Source organism: Petaurus breviceps, unplaced genomic scaffold (genome assembly GCF_028583685.1).
Source record: "Petaurus breviceps papuanus isolate PSGF00001 unplaced genomic scaffold, PetGlider_PUasm1.0 174, whole genome shotgun sequence".
NCBI classification, from domain to species: Eukaryota; Metazoa; Chordata; class Mammalia; order Diprotodontia; family Petauridae; genus Petaurus; species Petaurus breviceps.
The window spans coordinates 63,489,215-63,505,128 of NW_027185761.1; the positions used below are offsets into that span (position 1 = coordinate 63,489,215).

The following is a 15,914-nucleotide window of genomic DNA, read 5'->3' on the forward strand; positions in this document are numbered from 1 at the left end:
CCTTCCTTCCTTCCTTCCTTCCTTCTTTCCTTCTGTTCTTCTTTTCTTCCTTTTCTCTGGTACAGAGAGAACCTGTACTTGGGTGGATGCTAGATAAATGATTGCTAACTTAGTGGCTTACTGAATTCTCATATATATATCTAGGCATTAATGCCAAGGGTGTCATAATGAACATGGATGTAAGTTCTTGGAGAATTTGCTTAGCAACCATTGTCCAATGCTCGGGAAGCTGTTTATTTTTCTTGAAAGTGACTTGGGGGAGAATCCATTTGGAGCTAATGGAAGCTAGGGGAGACTGGAGAAATGAAATGAGAGGAAGCATGAAGTATTTCTAGGTATTTTTCTTCCTCTTTCCCTTCCCCACACCACATGAAATTTTGGAGGGTAAAAACAAGAAATTTTAACCTTTTTGTGGTCAGGGTTATAGTCTGAACTTGAACAGGGGAAGACTTTTTATGTGATTGAACATCTTAACAAATTAGATCCTAGTTTTCCTTCCAACAGAAAAATATCTCTGAAACAAAGCCAGTGATTATGGCAATAAAGATAGAGTTTTCTTGACTCTCTCCAGAAAAACACTCCAGAGGGACTCTGAGACATGGCCCCTGGTTTCTTGGATTCCATCTGGGAAAGACAGCTGGAAACATAGCTAATGTCTACAGAGGCTGGTCTGGATCTACATTGTACTTTAAATGAAGTACAGCTGGCATGCCCATAGGAGTTCATTTCCCATAATGTATGGTGTCAAGAGAGCATTACTTATCAGGAGAGATTCTCAGGACTATGTAGAACAATCCATTTTTAATTTTTTCAATTTTAATTTTTTTTGCTTTTGGAAGGCAATTGGGGTTAAGTGACTTGCCCAAAGTCACACGGCTAGTTTTTGTGTTAAGTGTCTGAGTCCGGATTTGAACTCAGGTCCTCCTGACTCCAGGGCCAGTGCTCTATTCACTGCATCACCTAACCACCCCAAGTCCTTTTCTTATTTTAAAGGGGGGACCAGACTTGTGAATTCATTGGTACATTGGTACAATGCTCAGTGAGGAAGCTCCCTCTACCAATGCAGACCAATATGTGTTTTATAATGTGGAATTTCAGATAGTTGCCTGGGACATTGAAAGGTGAAGTCATTTGCCTAAGATCACACAGCTGATACATGTCAGAGACAAGACTTGAACCCAGGCCTTCCTGAATCTGAGGCTGATTCTCTAACCACTCTTATGCCACACAATTTGCTATAACAAACTCCAGAGCACTTACTCCATCCAAGAAGGCCCTGTGTTAGCTATCTCATCAAGAAGACTGCCATGGTAAGCATGTCATGTGGTTTCTTGGGTGAATTTTTGAAGTTCAAAGAAGTATCTCTTTGTGACTCCTTCATCAGTTTCAAAAGCACCCCAGCTGCTCACTCCACCCAGACTAGGAGACCAGGGGTCCCTCCTCCTCCACATGATTACTTACTTGCAACTGAGAGAACAACAACAATTAAATCAAAGATGTTCCACCCGTTGATGAAATAGTAATGTCTCAGGGCAAACATCTTCAGGACACACTCTGCTGTGAAGACAGCAACGAAGAACTGGTTGATCCGGTTGAGGATACTGGTCTTCTCATCACTCTGGTTATCTGTCTCTACCATCATGGTGATCATATTAAGGCAGATGAGGACCATGATGGCCACGTCGAAGGCTTGTTTGGTTACAATATCAAACACAAAGCCTTGGTATTTGTTCTGGGAAAAGAAGGGGTCACATTGGCCAATCAATACACATTTATTAAGTACATAGTATGTGTTAATGAGATTTGGAAATGGGACCACATAGCATGGTAGGGTAGGAGTAAGGACATAACTAGAAATTCTAGTGTCTATGACAAGCACTTCAAAAATGCTTTCAGGACAAGACATTGTGTATGTATGTATGTGGGAGTGTGTGTGTATGTGTGTTTGTGGAGGGGGGGTGGGAGGAATGGGGATGAGGACAGAGGGAAAGACATGGAACCTCATGACATGAGGCATCTCCTTTTCACAGAGGAGGAAACCCACCATCTGGTAGCTGCCTATTTATTAGATTAGTCCAACTAACTCAGTCCTACACTTAGTTGCCTTTGCTAAAGGGAAATATTCTCTGTGCCCTGGAGCAAAGCTCTGGTCATCCTCCCATGGACATGGGTCTGGACTAAGGTTCTTTAGCTAATGTATTTTTTACCTTTGGTGTCCCCCCTCTCTCCCTCTTTCACCTTCCATAGCCAATCTGCGCCCAAGTTTCACTGATTCTCCATTACATAATCTTTCCATTCCCGTCATCACTACCTAATCCAGTCCTTCCTTGTCTCCTACCTGGGTTATTGCTTTGGACTTCTAACCTTTCTTCTAGCCTTCAGTCTCTCAGCCTTCCAATCCATTGGGGATTAGAAGTAGGTATAGTGGAAATGATGCTGGTTTTGGAGTCAGTGGGCTTGGGTTTGAATCCTGGATCTGATACTTCCAATGTGACCTTAGGCAAGTAATTTTTGCCTTGCTAGACCTCCTTTTCCTGACTTCTAAAATCAGGGGGTTGGACTAGATGACCTCTGATTTTCCTCCCAACTCTTCATCTATTATCCTATCACCCTATGACAAGGACTATATTAAAAATGATAGCAGCAAGATTAGCAACAGAAGAAGAGATTGGAAAGGCCATGAGAAGGAAATTAGTGACCATTGTTACTAATAATCTAGTTCTTTCTTAAACAACTGGGAACACTTTGGAGTTCATAGAGCTGTGTGGGATTTTATTTTTTATTTCCTTTGTTCATCTGAAGTTTTACTGTTGTCAGTGGCTTTCTATTGAGTTGGTTTCTTTAGTCAGAGGATCTGTGACTGCATCCTAATATGAAAACTTTCTTCAGCAAAGCAGACCAGGAACATCTCTGTAACTTAGAGCCTTAGGGAGTTCACTGGGGGTCACTGAGAGGATAGGACTGCCCAGGGTCACAAAACCAGTAGGTGTCAGAGGTGGGATTTGAACCCAAGCCTTCCTGGCTCCAAGACTCATCTTTTAGCCACTATGCCACACTTTCTCCCTATTGACAGCTATTAAATTTATCAGACAATATGTATATATGATTATAAGAAATTCCAGGGCTTACCAGAGGTCTTGGGATTGGTTTTTGAGGCTTTTTCGATCCTAGTTTTTTCATGGCATTATAATATTTCTTCTGTTCTTCTGTCATGAATATGTCTTGACCACCTAAGTACAGGAGTTAATATTACCATTAGCAAAGAGGAAAAGCACAGCTGGCCATCTGGACACACACAAGGACAGCTCCATCAAATTTCACGGACTCAAAAAATTTAGAATTTGGAAAGGATCTAAGACAGTTCCCAATCTAGGCTCTGGGCTCCCAAAGAATGTCACTCTTTTGGATACTGACCATATTAAACTCCACTCTCCTTACTCAATGACCCAAACTCCTAATCTCATCATCAGCCCCATCTCTAGGACCACAAGGCTATGTCCATCTGTAAATTCAAACTCTCTTTTCAAAAGACTCATCACATTGATGACAGCCAAACCTTGTTCAATGTAAACCTGTGGCCACCTTCAAAGGTAGGTAAGGAAACTCTTTATGTAGTCTTGGGATTTGTAGTCATATACTATAGAGTCTAAGACAGCTGTCCATCCCACCTGCCTTTTAACCAGGCTGTTCCCAGTGTTATATGTTTGTGTTCAAACCTCATCCTAGACTGTAAGCTCCATGGGGGGCACAGACCGTGTCTTAGGCTAAACTTTTATCTTCTTCAGTATTCAGTGCTCACAGTAGATATTTAATAACTGTTTTCTTGAGTGAATCCCTGGGACTCAGAAGGTCCTTTCCTGGCCACCTCTATCCCCAGGCTGCCTTCACCTGCTCAGAGAGAAGGAATTCCATTAGAAGAGGAGAGCATTTGTGCTCCTTGAACACAAAGACTATCTTTCTCCTTTTTTCATATCCTCTGCTGTTAGAACAGTGCCTTGAGTGTCTGTTGACTATTGGAAACAGGGCTCCTGCGCCAGTCTGGGGGGGGGGTCACAGCCAGAGACTCAGACAGCCACAAGCCAAAAACACAGAAGAGCTGCACCAGAGGTTCAAGGGCTCATCAGCTTAAAAGAGACACTTATCTTTTTCTTTTGTTGATTGAAATTGTCAATTATGACTCCAACGAAGAGGTTCAGGGTGAAGAAGCCCCCGAAGATGATGAAGATGACAAAATACAGGTACATGTACACATTGGCTTCCCACTGGGGCTGCTCCTCTTGCTACAGCCAAACAGAGCAGAGGAAGCATCAGGAACTGGTGCCACAGGCTTGGGTGGGCAAAGACAAAGTGAATAAACACGGATCCAGGAGCAGCTTTCAAGGGCTGGATGCCCAAGACAGGGCTCAAGTTTGCCCCAGCCCCAACAATGGGCCTGGAATGGAGGCTTATGACAGTCAATGAGAAATGGTCATGAAAACTTTGGATTGAAAAGTAACAAAGCACAAATGAGAGGTTATGGAGACTGAATGAGGAACCTTGAGCAGAATCTTGACTGGTAGCACTTGATAGGATTCATGGGAGATCCTGTGCCTAGGGGACACTGAGGAAAGTTCCCTCCCTTTCTACTTTGGTGAATAACATTAAAATATGCATTTAGATCCCCATGCTCAATGAGCCAAACCCACAGGAGGAGTAGGTAAGGGGTTCCAAGAAGGTGCCTTTCTCTGAACATCTTCCTCCACTGTGCTGATATTGGGTCTGAAATTACCCAAAAAAACGATTCATTCCTTGGCTAAAAGCTGATCTAGGTCTCTGTCTTAAATTATCTTGGGGAGAGAAGAAAGACACAGTCAGGTTTTTTTTTTTAAAACATCTTAGGGAGAATGATTATATCATATAGATGCAAGGGGGGGTGAAAGTTGGAAAATACCTTCACCCCTTCCTGCCTTCCCCCTTACCCCTTTGTGGGTACCTTGCCCTCTAAGGCTCCCTTCCACCTACTCTGTATTTATCTTGTGTGTACTACTTTGTAGATGTTGTTTCCCTCATTGGAATGTAAGCCCCTTGAGGGCAAGAACTATTTTTGCTTTTGATTTGTCTCTCCAGCATTTAGCACAGTGCCTGGCACAGAGAAAGCACTTGAAACATGTTTGTTGACTGATTAATTGTGTGAAATGCACCATTAATTTCATTACATCAGATTAAGAACTGCTTTCATTGGTTTCCTCTTTTCGAGGTCCACAACAGTCCCGGGAAGACCTCTGCAGTCAGTCTCTAACTTCTCGTCAGATACCTTCCTCCTGTTTGGGAATGGAGAGGGAGGCCAAGAGGAGGTCAAAGGACAGAAGGAGCACTAGGGGGTCGGGGACACCTTTTCTGACACCATGACTTGACAAGGAGCTGGTGCTAGTGACAGGCGTTCACTTTTCCTCTCTAGGGCAGATAGGAAGGGCTTTTTTGGAGGTGGGGAGGAAGACAATTCCTGTCACCTAAGCCTCACTAGTGAGAGAAAGCTCCTCATTCACAATAATTTCTAGCATGCAGTCACTGCTTTTGCCTTCAACTATGAAACAGGGGGATTTTGATGTTGCTACAGACTGAGAAAAATTATATGAAGACATGAGGCCCCAAGGAACCCACCTTCCGGGAATCCACAGCAGCGTACATGATGTCCATCCACCCTTTAAATGTTGCCTGGAAATAAAGGGCAGATGGCAAATTTGAGAGCTGGGCAGCAGCCTGTGACTGAAACTCCATTTGCAAACACTTCATATCACTTATACCCCCATACAGCTGGCAGAGAGTTCTTATCTCATGTGTCTTCATGGAACTAAACATTTTTATATATATAACTGAAGGGACTTCCAAGGCTCTCTTTGGCTTCCACAGACATGGTCGGGAGCCAGAAGCCTGGGTACAGTAAGGAAGAAGGTTCCTGGAGATGTGGATAATCTATTTACACCTGGAACTGTGGATGAAATGGTGAATTCAGCCATTCGGTGGGTCTGACCCAAAATGCCCTTTGTATAGGTGTGAGATAGTGAAAAGAATGCTGAATTAGGAATATGTTCAAATAGGGTTCAAATCCTGCTTCTGACAGTACCTTGGTGACCTTGGGTTTGACGCTTAAAATTTGGGGCCTCAGTTTTCTCTTCTGTAAAATAAGGGAATTGTACTAGATGAGCTTTGAGATCCTGTTCAGCTCTGTATCTATGATTTAAATCCCAGACATGTTATTCACTGCCTATGTGACCTTAGTGGCCCAGAGTGATGGGTTTGGAGTCAGGAAGAATCTGGTTTAAACCCAGATTGAGACACTAGCTTAGCCATGTGACCCTTGTTATCCTTGACTTGCCTCAGTTTATCCATCTGTTACATGAGGATAAAAATATCACCTACCTCCCAAGGCCGTCTTGAGGACCAAATGAGATAATAGCTGTAAAGCACTTAGCCTAGGGCCTGGAACATAGCAGGTGCTAAATAAATGTTAGCTATTGCTATTATTATTAATCTCTGGGCCTCAGTTTCCTCATCTGTAAAATGAGAGTGCTAGACTAGATGACCTCTGAGGTCCTTTTCCATTCTAATTTTGTGATCTAATGATTCCAGTTAATACCTGACATCTGATGGATGGAGAGGAGGAGCCAATTTTTTACACTTCTATATTCCTACTTTATAGAATATCATGGAAGAAGACTATCATGCAATCAGAACATCTTGGGCTTGCTGTGGTTCACCATTCATCATGGCTGGTATTTGAACAAGAATCATTCCTATACTATCCCTGAGAAGCAATGTCTTCCTTTGAAAACCATCAGTGATAAACATTCCAGGCAGTGCTTTCCACATTGGGGAAATTTTCCCTATGAACTGAATTTACATAAGTCAATATAAACAGTCAATTCTCATGACAATCTTTTTGGTACTTGAAGACAGTAATCACATCTTTCCCAAGTCTTATCTCCTCCAGACTAAACATCCTTGGTTTCTTCAATGGCCTTTCCTAAAACATGGCACCCAAATGAAAGACATGTGGAATAGATAGTCTGACCAAGGAATGCTACAATGAGGCCGTTGGCTCTCTTGTTGAAAACATTGGTCCAAACACTGGGGTAGGAAACTCCCATTCAGTAAACTCCCTCTACCAATGCAGAGCAGCACTTGCTCTAAGACTTAAGAGTCTTGTATGGTTGTCTGGATCACTAAGAGTTTAGATGATCTGCCTAAGGTCGAGCAGTTAATATATGTCAGAGGTGGGATTTGAACCCAAGTCTTTTTGACCCCAACTCCATTTCTCTAGCCACACTCTGCCATGCTATGGGTAGCATGCCTCTCTCAATGCAACCTCAGGTTGAGTCAGTTCCTTTGGTCACCATGTTATACTGCTGATTCATACTGAGTTTGTAGGTCTCTGATGTCTAGTCATATGGTGGCCATCTTGGACTTGTACCAACCTGCCCTTTATTCATAGCTGTCACTTGACACTGGAAGAAACAGAAGCATTTTCCACTCTCTACAATCATTGGAAAGGTTCTCCTGGAGAGAAAGTGGAAAACTTTCCTTTACACCCCTACTTGCTAGAAGTGATAACCCTTCTTTCTTTGTCATTCTCAATGGTAGCTTAATAGTAGACAGTCAGTCTGTCATCACTAGGGCTTAGTTGTGATAGTGATGTGGTATCTTCAGTGAGGTTCTACTCATAGTGGATTCCCACCTTTTATTTTTCTGTAGATTTCCCCAATTTTTCTTGTGAGGTTCCTCTTGTTTTATCAGCTGCCTTTTATTCCTAATTAGTAGAGGTCTGCTTCTAAAGCTCTAATGCCAACAGAATTTGCTGGCAGCTATTGTCTGTAAGAAGCTCTTAACTAGAAATCAAACTGGCAGGCTTCTCTCACCTCTGCTTTTCTCTCGGGTAGATGGTTCACTTTAATCCCTTGACCAGGTCTCCTCTGCTCCTGGCACATTACTTGGGCTTCTCAGAAAAGGCAGACTATCTGGGCAAGGCCCGGATGTGATATAGTGTATGAAAGGAGACAGTATACATGGAAGATTGACCCAAGGCACAATTTTGAGGTGTCAGGTATGGTGAAAACTGGTGCAGTAAGTGGAGTCAGTGGGCCATTTTCATGAGGGGTTGCTATTAACCACACCAGTGACCAGACACTTGGCATGGCAGTTGCTCCAGGACATAAACAACTGTCATAGCTCCCCATGGATGCTGAGGAATTAGAATAGGCCCCAGAAGTCCTGGGGGATTATGCCTATGGGGCCCTCCATGTAGGTGTAGAGATCATAAGACCATTCATTCAAGGTGTTACTCAGTTGGAGACATGGCTGCCATATTTTACTGTGCCTGCATATACCTTTTGGAATAAATCCATGGGTCCCACTGCTGAGTTGTCACACTCTAACCCTAGTCCAGTGGTTATGTTTCTTTTAGTGGAGGGGGGGAGTAGTCTGGTGCATGAGATGAGTAGCCCACCCAGCCCTGCTGAGGGGTACAGAGCTATGCTTACTGAGGTTGCTGCTGGCGAATCAGCCCTGTGAGGAACAGCTGGTGCGGAGGGGCTGTTTGATTTTTTGGCTGAGATAGCACCAGGATGGCTGACTGAAGATAGCAGTTTTATATGGTGGAAAGAGTTCTGGACTCGGAATCTGGAGAGTCCACACCCCCAGCCATGCCGCCATGTTAACCTCTCTGAACACTTGTGCTCAGCCTTCCTTTTAAAGTGGAGATAAAGACATTTGCCCTCTGTACCTCACAGGCTTGTTGAGATTTTATCATTGTAGGGAACAATCAGTGTAGAAACTTCTTTTGCTGATCAAGAAAGATATTAGATTTGTAGTCAAAGGACATTGGCTCAAATCCCAGTCCAACCATTTATTATATGGGTGACCATGCATCAGTCATTTAGACTTTAGAGGTCAACCCATTCATTATATGAATGAGGAAACTGAGGAGTGGAGAGGTTGAATGAATGGGTTGGACCATATGGCCTTGACAGTCCTTTCTAGCCCCAGATCTATAATCCCATGATGCAGATAGCCACCTCTTTTGCAGCTTCTTTGTCTTAGAGGGATGACTGCATCACTGAGGAAGTGGGGTCGTGCCCAGAGTTCCACAACCTGTGTATCAGCTGCAGGACATGAGTCTTCCTGACTCCAAGACCAGAGAGATTTCTATCCACTGTGTAAACCTTCAAATGCTACAAAACAGTGTGAGTTATTGGGACAGTGCCACAGTTTTTGGGATGAGGCATTGGCTTGATGGCTGTGGCATCTAGGAAAATATAACATAACAAAGTTTCATAGAATCACAAATTTAGAACCAAACAGGACTGAAGGGTCATCTAGTCCAATCCTCTCCTTGTAAAGATGAATTAACTGAGGTCCAAGGTCACACAGAGGTGGGATTTGAAACCAGATTCTCTGACTCCAAACCTACTGCTCTTTCCTCTGTACTTTGCCAGATCTCTTACTGATTACATTTAATTGGACTTACTTTTCATTAATCCTTTGATTGTTTTGTTGTAGCTGCAGACTTAGGATATTGATGCAGCAGATTCCCGAGGATTCAGTATTCCCATGGCAAGATAGGTGATGCACACCCTGGCAAACAGCATCTTTTATACTGACCCATTGAGCAAAATTATATACTTTCTGCTTCTTAGCCTGCAACCCAGTGCCAATAAGGCAGCATGGGGAGCAGAAGCAAAGGACTCAACGTGGAGAAGTCCTTCCCTGTGGGAATCTGTAGGAGGGGGCATCCTTGCATGTCCGGGGGAACGGTGTGGTTTCCTTTCTCATTTATTATACTCTGCTTGTTCTTTAAATATCTCTTGTCAGAGACTAATAAACCTCTGACTGGTTTAGTAAAACAGCATTGGTGGGGGCTCATGAGTTGAGGCTTTAAGTGAAAGCTGATTTAAAACATGCCTTTAACCTAGAAGAGCTTTTTATGCTTAGAATCTATAAAGACTAGTTAGACTGAGCTGTCTACTCTAATGAATGGCATGAGCTTTACCTATGCATGGATTCTCATCACCACGTCCATTTCTTTCTGCTGTTATTAGAGACAAATTGGAAGTGGCAGAATGCTCAATGGCATTCAGTTTATCCAAAGCTTTTGGATGCCATATTTCTATGACTTCTCTTTGGCCATCTCCTCTACCATATTATTCTTCCAATGACAAGAGAGAAGAAAAGAACTTACCACCTGCAGGAGAGCAAGGTAACCTATTCCCACATTATTAAAGTTGACTTTCACAGTGTCCCAGAAAAGACCTGAGCTATTCTGGTCATCACATTGGACCTTGTTATTGGCAATTGACACATTCACAGGGGAGAAGTCTCCCAGGGTGATATTAATGCATCTGCCAAATTTTCCTGAAAAGAGATTCACTCCCATGATGCTGAAGATGAGCCAGAATATAAGGCAGACCAGAAGTACATTCATGATGGAAGGGATCGCACCGACCAGAGCATCTACAACCACCTAAGAATAAAAAGAGGGGGAAAGAGGGAAGGGGAGAGAGGGGAGGGAGAGGGGAAGAGGGGGGAGAAGAAAGGGAGGGGGGAAGGGAGAAAGAGAGCTGACTATAATTACTTCTAAAATGGACAAGTTACAAAAAACATGAGCTGATTGGACAGTAGAATAATTTTCTGTCTCTGAAGTGGTAAGACACAGGGATTGGACACTCATCGAGGTTGCAGAATTGTTTTTCCTCAATGTTTTTAGAAAAGCAATTGTGTTTCATTTGTTAGAAATGGATTCAAAATACTCCCCCTAAGACAAGGAACACCAAGGTCCAGAAGTGTGGTCCAGTAGATAGAGCACCACACCTGGAGTCAGGAAGGCCAGGGTTCGAATCCTGAATCAATCCACTTGTCACCAGTTCAGTTAAGCTCTCTGAGCCTCAGTTTCCTTAATTGTAAAAAAAAGGATTATGATATGTGCATTGCCCACCTCACTCAGGAGGCAATATATGAGGTAATATATGCAAAGCATTTCACAAAGCTTCAAGCACTTATGTAAATGTCAGTAATTATTAAGAGATAAGGACAATTTCATAGACATACTGAACACACACAGATGCACACTCATACACACACAGATCCACAGAAACACTCACACACACACACACTCTGGATCCTTGCTTTGATATAATGACTCACAACGTGGAATGTGGTGCTATGCAGACTCTGCCATCACCAGCAACTGTAGCTGCCATTTTTCTCTATAGTGTTTTTAGATCTGAAAAGTGCTTTACTTAGATGCTCTCTTTCAAGCCTCACCAGAGCCCTGGACCTGCCTCTGTACATATTATTATGAATGAGGAAATAAGCACAGGAAAGGGAAGTGACTCGGCCACAGTGACACAGCTAGAAAGTATATTCGGGATCTGAACCCAGGGCCATCCTGACTCAAGTCCAGGATTCTCTGCATGTTAGTGTGATTCCTCTCCAGAACACATTCTCACACTGATGCCTGCCTGCCCTCCCATATGTGAATAGTGGGGCTCACTCTAATGCCTATAATTATAATCTTGACTATTCTTGCTACATATTGCCTTTATTATTGGCAATTGTTGCAGGAATTCTGGAGGCAGGGCAAGCACATGGACATACATTAAAGTATATATAACCCAAGAAACTGGCACCTTTGGAAGTCTGACACATAGGACCTGCCCAAATAAGAATCATTGCTAGCATTTATATAGTGCTTTGAGATTTACAAAATGTTTTATGCATTTTCTCATTTACATAGGCCTACTTGATTCAAGACTGGAAACACAATTAAATTAGTTAAAAGAATTTTATTTAATAAAAGAAAAACTATGACTTCAGAAATAATTCAATCAATTAGAAGTGCCCCTTCCCCCATTAGTAAGATGAGGAAGGATTACAATATTATAGAAAGAACCACTATGCTGGGAATTGGAAGGTGTGAATTTGAATCTTGGCCATGCCCCCAGAATACCTGTGCAACGTTTGCATGAATGATATGGTAGGAAAGTGTGGAGGAATGTTTGAGGCAGCAGCAAGTAGCCTGATTTGGATGTACTGTCAGTAATGTGTGCACATAGAAAGGGCTTACCCAATGTTTATTGGATTACATTGGGTCAGATGTAGAGAAGTAGGAGGTAAGACTGAATAAGGTGAGTGAAGCTATCTAATACAGGGTCTTCATCTTCAAGATGAAGAAACTGGAATTTGGCCTATAAACAAAAGGGAGCCTCAGAAGATTTTGGAGCACAGGAGTGACATGATTGGAGCTCTACATTCCTGGGGCCCCTCTGCCAGCACTTTGTGGAGTGAATTGGAAAGAGAAGACAAGTTAGAAGGGAAATGAGATCAGCTCTCATTTGTCTGGTGGGGGTGTTCTTTGATGTGGACCTTAAGGTAAATAAACAGGGGTCTTGAGAAATCATTGGCATGAAATGGATTGTGGTATGGGTCCATTTTGGAAGCCCTTCAAAGGGGTTCTTTCTATTGGGACCAGCAGGATCTGACACAGCCCAGTCCCAAGTGTATGTACTTACAGAAATATGTAGGCACTATCAACCTCATAATAACTAGCTTTTATGTGGCATCTTCAAGTTTGCAGAATGCTTCACATACATTCTCTCATTTGACCCTCATAACAACCCTGGTGGGTGGGTGCTACAAATTTCTTATCTCTGTTTTGCAAATCAGGAGATTGAAGCCTGGCCAGGCAGAGTGATTTGCCCAGGATCACATAGCCAGTGAGTCCCTGAGGCTAAATTCGAATTCAGGTCTTTCTGACTCCAGGTACAACTACACCCTTCATACTCTTGGTCATCGAACTCATCTTTTACAAATAGATTGTTAGAGACACTTAAATGATACACCCAGACTTGGAGCTGAAAGTTCCATGAAACATGCAAATGTCCGGATCTGGATGAAAAAAGACCCTCGAGGATGGAGAGCTCACTCACAGTGGTGTGGACTTTTATTCACATATTCATTTTAATTTTCAAAAGGGTCTTTCCCACGTGATGGTGATATCTGGAGAGAGACTTAAGAAATCCTTCTAAACCTTTTCCAGTTGGATATCACTCCCTGAGTGGAGATCAAAAGCAACTACCTTATCCAGATAAAGACAAGCACCATTTCCTATATCAGACTTGTCCTGGGTCAAAAAAGACACGCTGGAAAGAGTGTTGGATTTGGAGTCTGAAGGTCTGGGTTCAAATCCTAATTTTGCTCTCTGTGTGACCTTGGGTCAGTCACTTCATTTCTATGGGGATCAATGTCCTTGTCTGTAAAGTGAAGGGAGTTGGGCCTTATGGTCTCTGAGGTCTATCCCATCTCTTAATTTATGAAACTAGGGGAAGGGGAATGATGAATTTTAGATGATTTGGAACAGAGATGATATTTGCAAATTTTACCATTTCAGCCTTACCCTCATGCCTTCAAATCGTGACAGTGCCCTTAGGGGTCTCAGCGCCCGGAGGGTCCGGAGGGATTTAATGGGGCCGATATCAGAGTAGCCAAGTGTATTTGCTATGAGGCTTATCATCGAAACCTGAAGGAAGATAGAAAAGTTACCTAAGGTCATACTGGGAGCAAAGCTAGTTCTTGAATTAGTTTTCTTCACCAAGAGGAAAAGCAGCTCCACAGAACTGGGAGTGAGAGTGAATACAATGGATGCCAAGCAGGGGATGCTGGTAAATGTTTAACTCGTTCTTGGGGGGGGGGGATGTATCCATGACACTTTTAATTCACTCTTAACTTTGCATCACTTTCTTATGTCCGGACAATTTAAAAAAACAATTAATCAAACCTTAACTTGTAGTATTTGCTGATTTTTGAGGTATAAATGTTCACGCTGAATCTTCAACAATTGACTCTATGAGCTGGGATGATCTGACTCCAGCACATCCCTGGGCCAACGGAGGAATCCAAAAAGGTCTCAACAGGCTAAAAAATTGGGCTGAATCTAATCAAACAAAAGCTGAGAGGTGCAAATGTAAAGTTTTGCACTTGGGTTTCAGAAATGAGCTTTCCAAATAGAGGATGAAGAAACTTTCACACTTCATGTGAAAAAGGTCTATATATTTGGATGGACCACAATTCAAATTTTAGTTGTTCTTTGGTCAGACACAAATCTGGCTGACCCCCGTGAGTAGAACTCTCTCCCTCCTCATCTCCACTCCCTGGCTTCCTTCAAGTCCAAACTAAAATCCCACCTTCTTGGAGAAGCCTTTCCAAGTCTCTATGCCCTCTTACTGTTAAGGTTGTCTTCAAGTTTATATTGTATTATCTTGATGTTATGTGGTTGTTTTTATGTCGTTTCTCCCATTAGAATACAAGCTCTTTGAGGGAGGAAACTTTTTTGGTCTTTTTTTGTATCTTTTTTTAATTTTAGCACAATGTCTGGAACATAGTAGGTGCTTAATAAAAGCTCATTGACTGGACTTTACAAGCATCCAAGAAAGTGTGCCTGGGTAGGCAAGGGAAGGGGAGCAGAATTCCCCACGAGAGAAACATATGAACAAATTGGAGGTGTTTAACATGTGAAAGAGAAAACTTAGAAAGGACCTGATAACTGTCCTTAATTTGTCTTGTGGAAGAAAGATCCCAGTGAATAGAGCACTGACCCTGGAGTCAGAAGGACCTGAGTTCAAATTTGGCCTCGAGACACTTAACACTTACTAGCCATGTGACGTTGGGCAAATAACTTAACCCCAATTGCCCTGCCTTCCCGCCTCCAAAAAGTGAAAAAAAAAATCCCAGAAAACTCAGAGCATAAATACTGGATAGATGGATAGACAGGCTGATTTAGTATTGAGAAAGGAAAAGCTTCCTAATAATCAGACCTCTCCAGACAGGTTGCCTCTGGAGGGAGGGCATTCTCCTCCATTGGGCTCTTCAGGGAGATTCTTGGTGGTCACTTGCCAGCGAGATTTCAAATTTGGGTTGAACTAGAAGTCTACTGAGGTCTCTAGCAATACTGAAAATCAATGATTTTGTGATTCTTATGACCTGAAGTACTGGGCTGGACACATGGGAAATATTCTATAAATTATCCTTTGATTCCGGATTTAAAATCAGAGAATCTATGTATGAATCCTGTGTCTCACATACAATTGTAGATCCGTAGGCAAATCTTTTCTCCTCTCTGAATCTGTTTCCTCATCTGTAAAATGAGCTGGAGAAGGAAATGCCAAAATGCTCCAGTCTTCACCAAGAAAACCCCAAATGGGGTCACCAAGAATCAGACATGACTGAAATGACTAAGTAACCACCAGAAAGAGAGGGTTGGACCAGGGGTCCAAGGCCCCTTCCAGCTGTGAATCCTGGGATCTTATATTTCAAGGTGGGTGTGTGGTAGGTTGCAAAACAATCCATTAGCACTGTCTGCTTGAGTCACTCAGGTCCCTTCCCAAAGTTTGGGGGTTCCAGTCCCTCGCCCTGGACTTCCTTAGCTCCCATTCCAGAGTTCTTTCTGTAGTCCTAGTGCCAATTTCCCACCCACTTTTTCCAAATGGAAAACACACCACTCAGTAGCAGTACAGAACACCTCTTGAGATTTCTTTGTGTTCCACGCTGACATTTCAAAGCCTATAGAAAGGCAGCAGAAAGCATGCAGGGCTCTCAATTCTCTCTGAACAAGGAAATAAGGGCCTGTGAGTAAGAGACACAGCCTCAGCACAAAGCCTGTTAGCCTCAGATGCTTCAAAGAGTTGCCACTGTTCTCACCCATCAGTCTCTCCTTTGTCCCTAAAGATGTTGTGGGGCCAGTCCCCAGAAGTCTCAGAAAAGGGCCCCCTTAACTTATGATTCTACATAGGCAGCCTTTCTGTGCCACCCACCAACCATGGAAGGAGAGGGCTGGGGAGGTGTAAGGGTTATGGGATTTAAAGATCTCCCATGCCCCATGGACGTGC

At 42.9% G+C, this 15,914-nt stretch overlaps 1 protein-coding gene across 1 annotated transcript in view; it reads right to left on the reverse strand.

The window, feature by feature from the left end:
- Nucleotides 1–15,914, reverse strand: part of SCN10A (sodium voltage-gated channel alpha subunit 10) — a 99,851-nt gene that overhangs the window by 1,919 nt on the left and 82,018 nt on the right. Inside the window, exons 22-27 of the mRNA XM_069084572.1 lie at nucleotides 13,427–13,549; nucleotides 10,214–10,495; nucleotides 5,637–5,694; nucleotides 4,139–4,276; nucleotides 3,130–3,230; nucleotides 1,462–1,732 (exon numbers count right to left, since the gene is read on the reverse strand). Coding sequence (XP_068940673.1) covers nucleotides 1,462–1,732; nucleotides 3,130–3,230; nucleotides 4,139–4,276; nucleotides 5,637–5,694; nucleotides 10,214–10,495; nucleotides 13,427–13,549 — 973 coding nt within the window. The remainder of the gene's footprint in view (nucleotides 1–1,461; nucleotides 1,733–3,129; nucleotides 3,231–4,138; nucleotides 4,277–5,636; nucleotides 5,695–10,213; nucleotides 10,496–13,426; nucleotides 13,550–15,914) is intronic.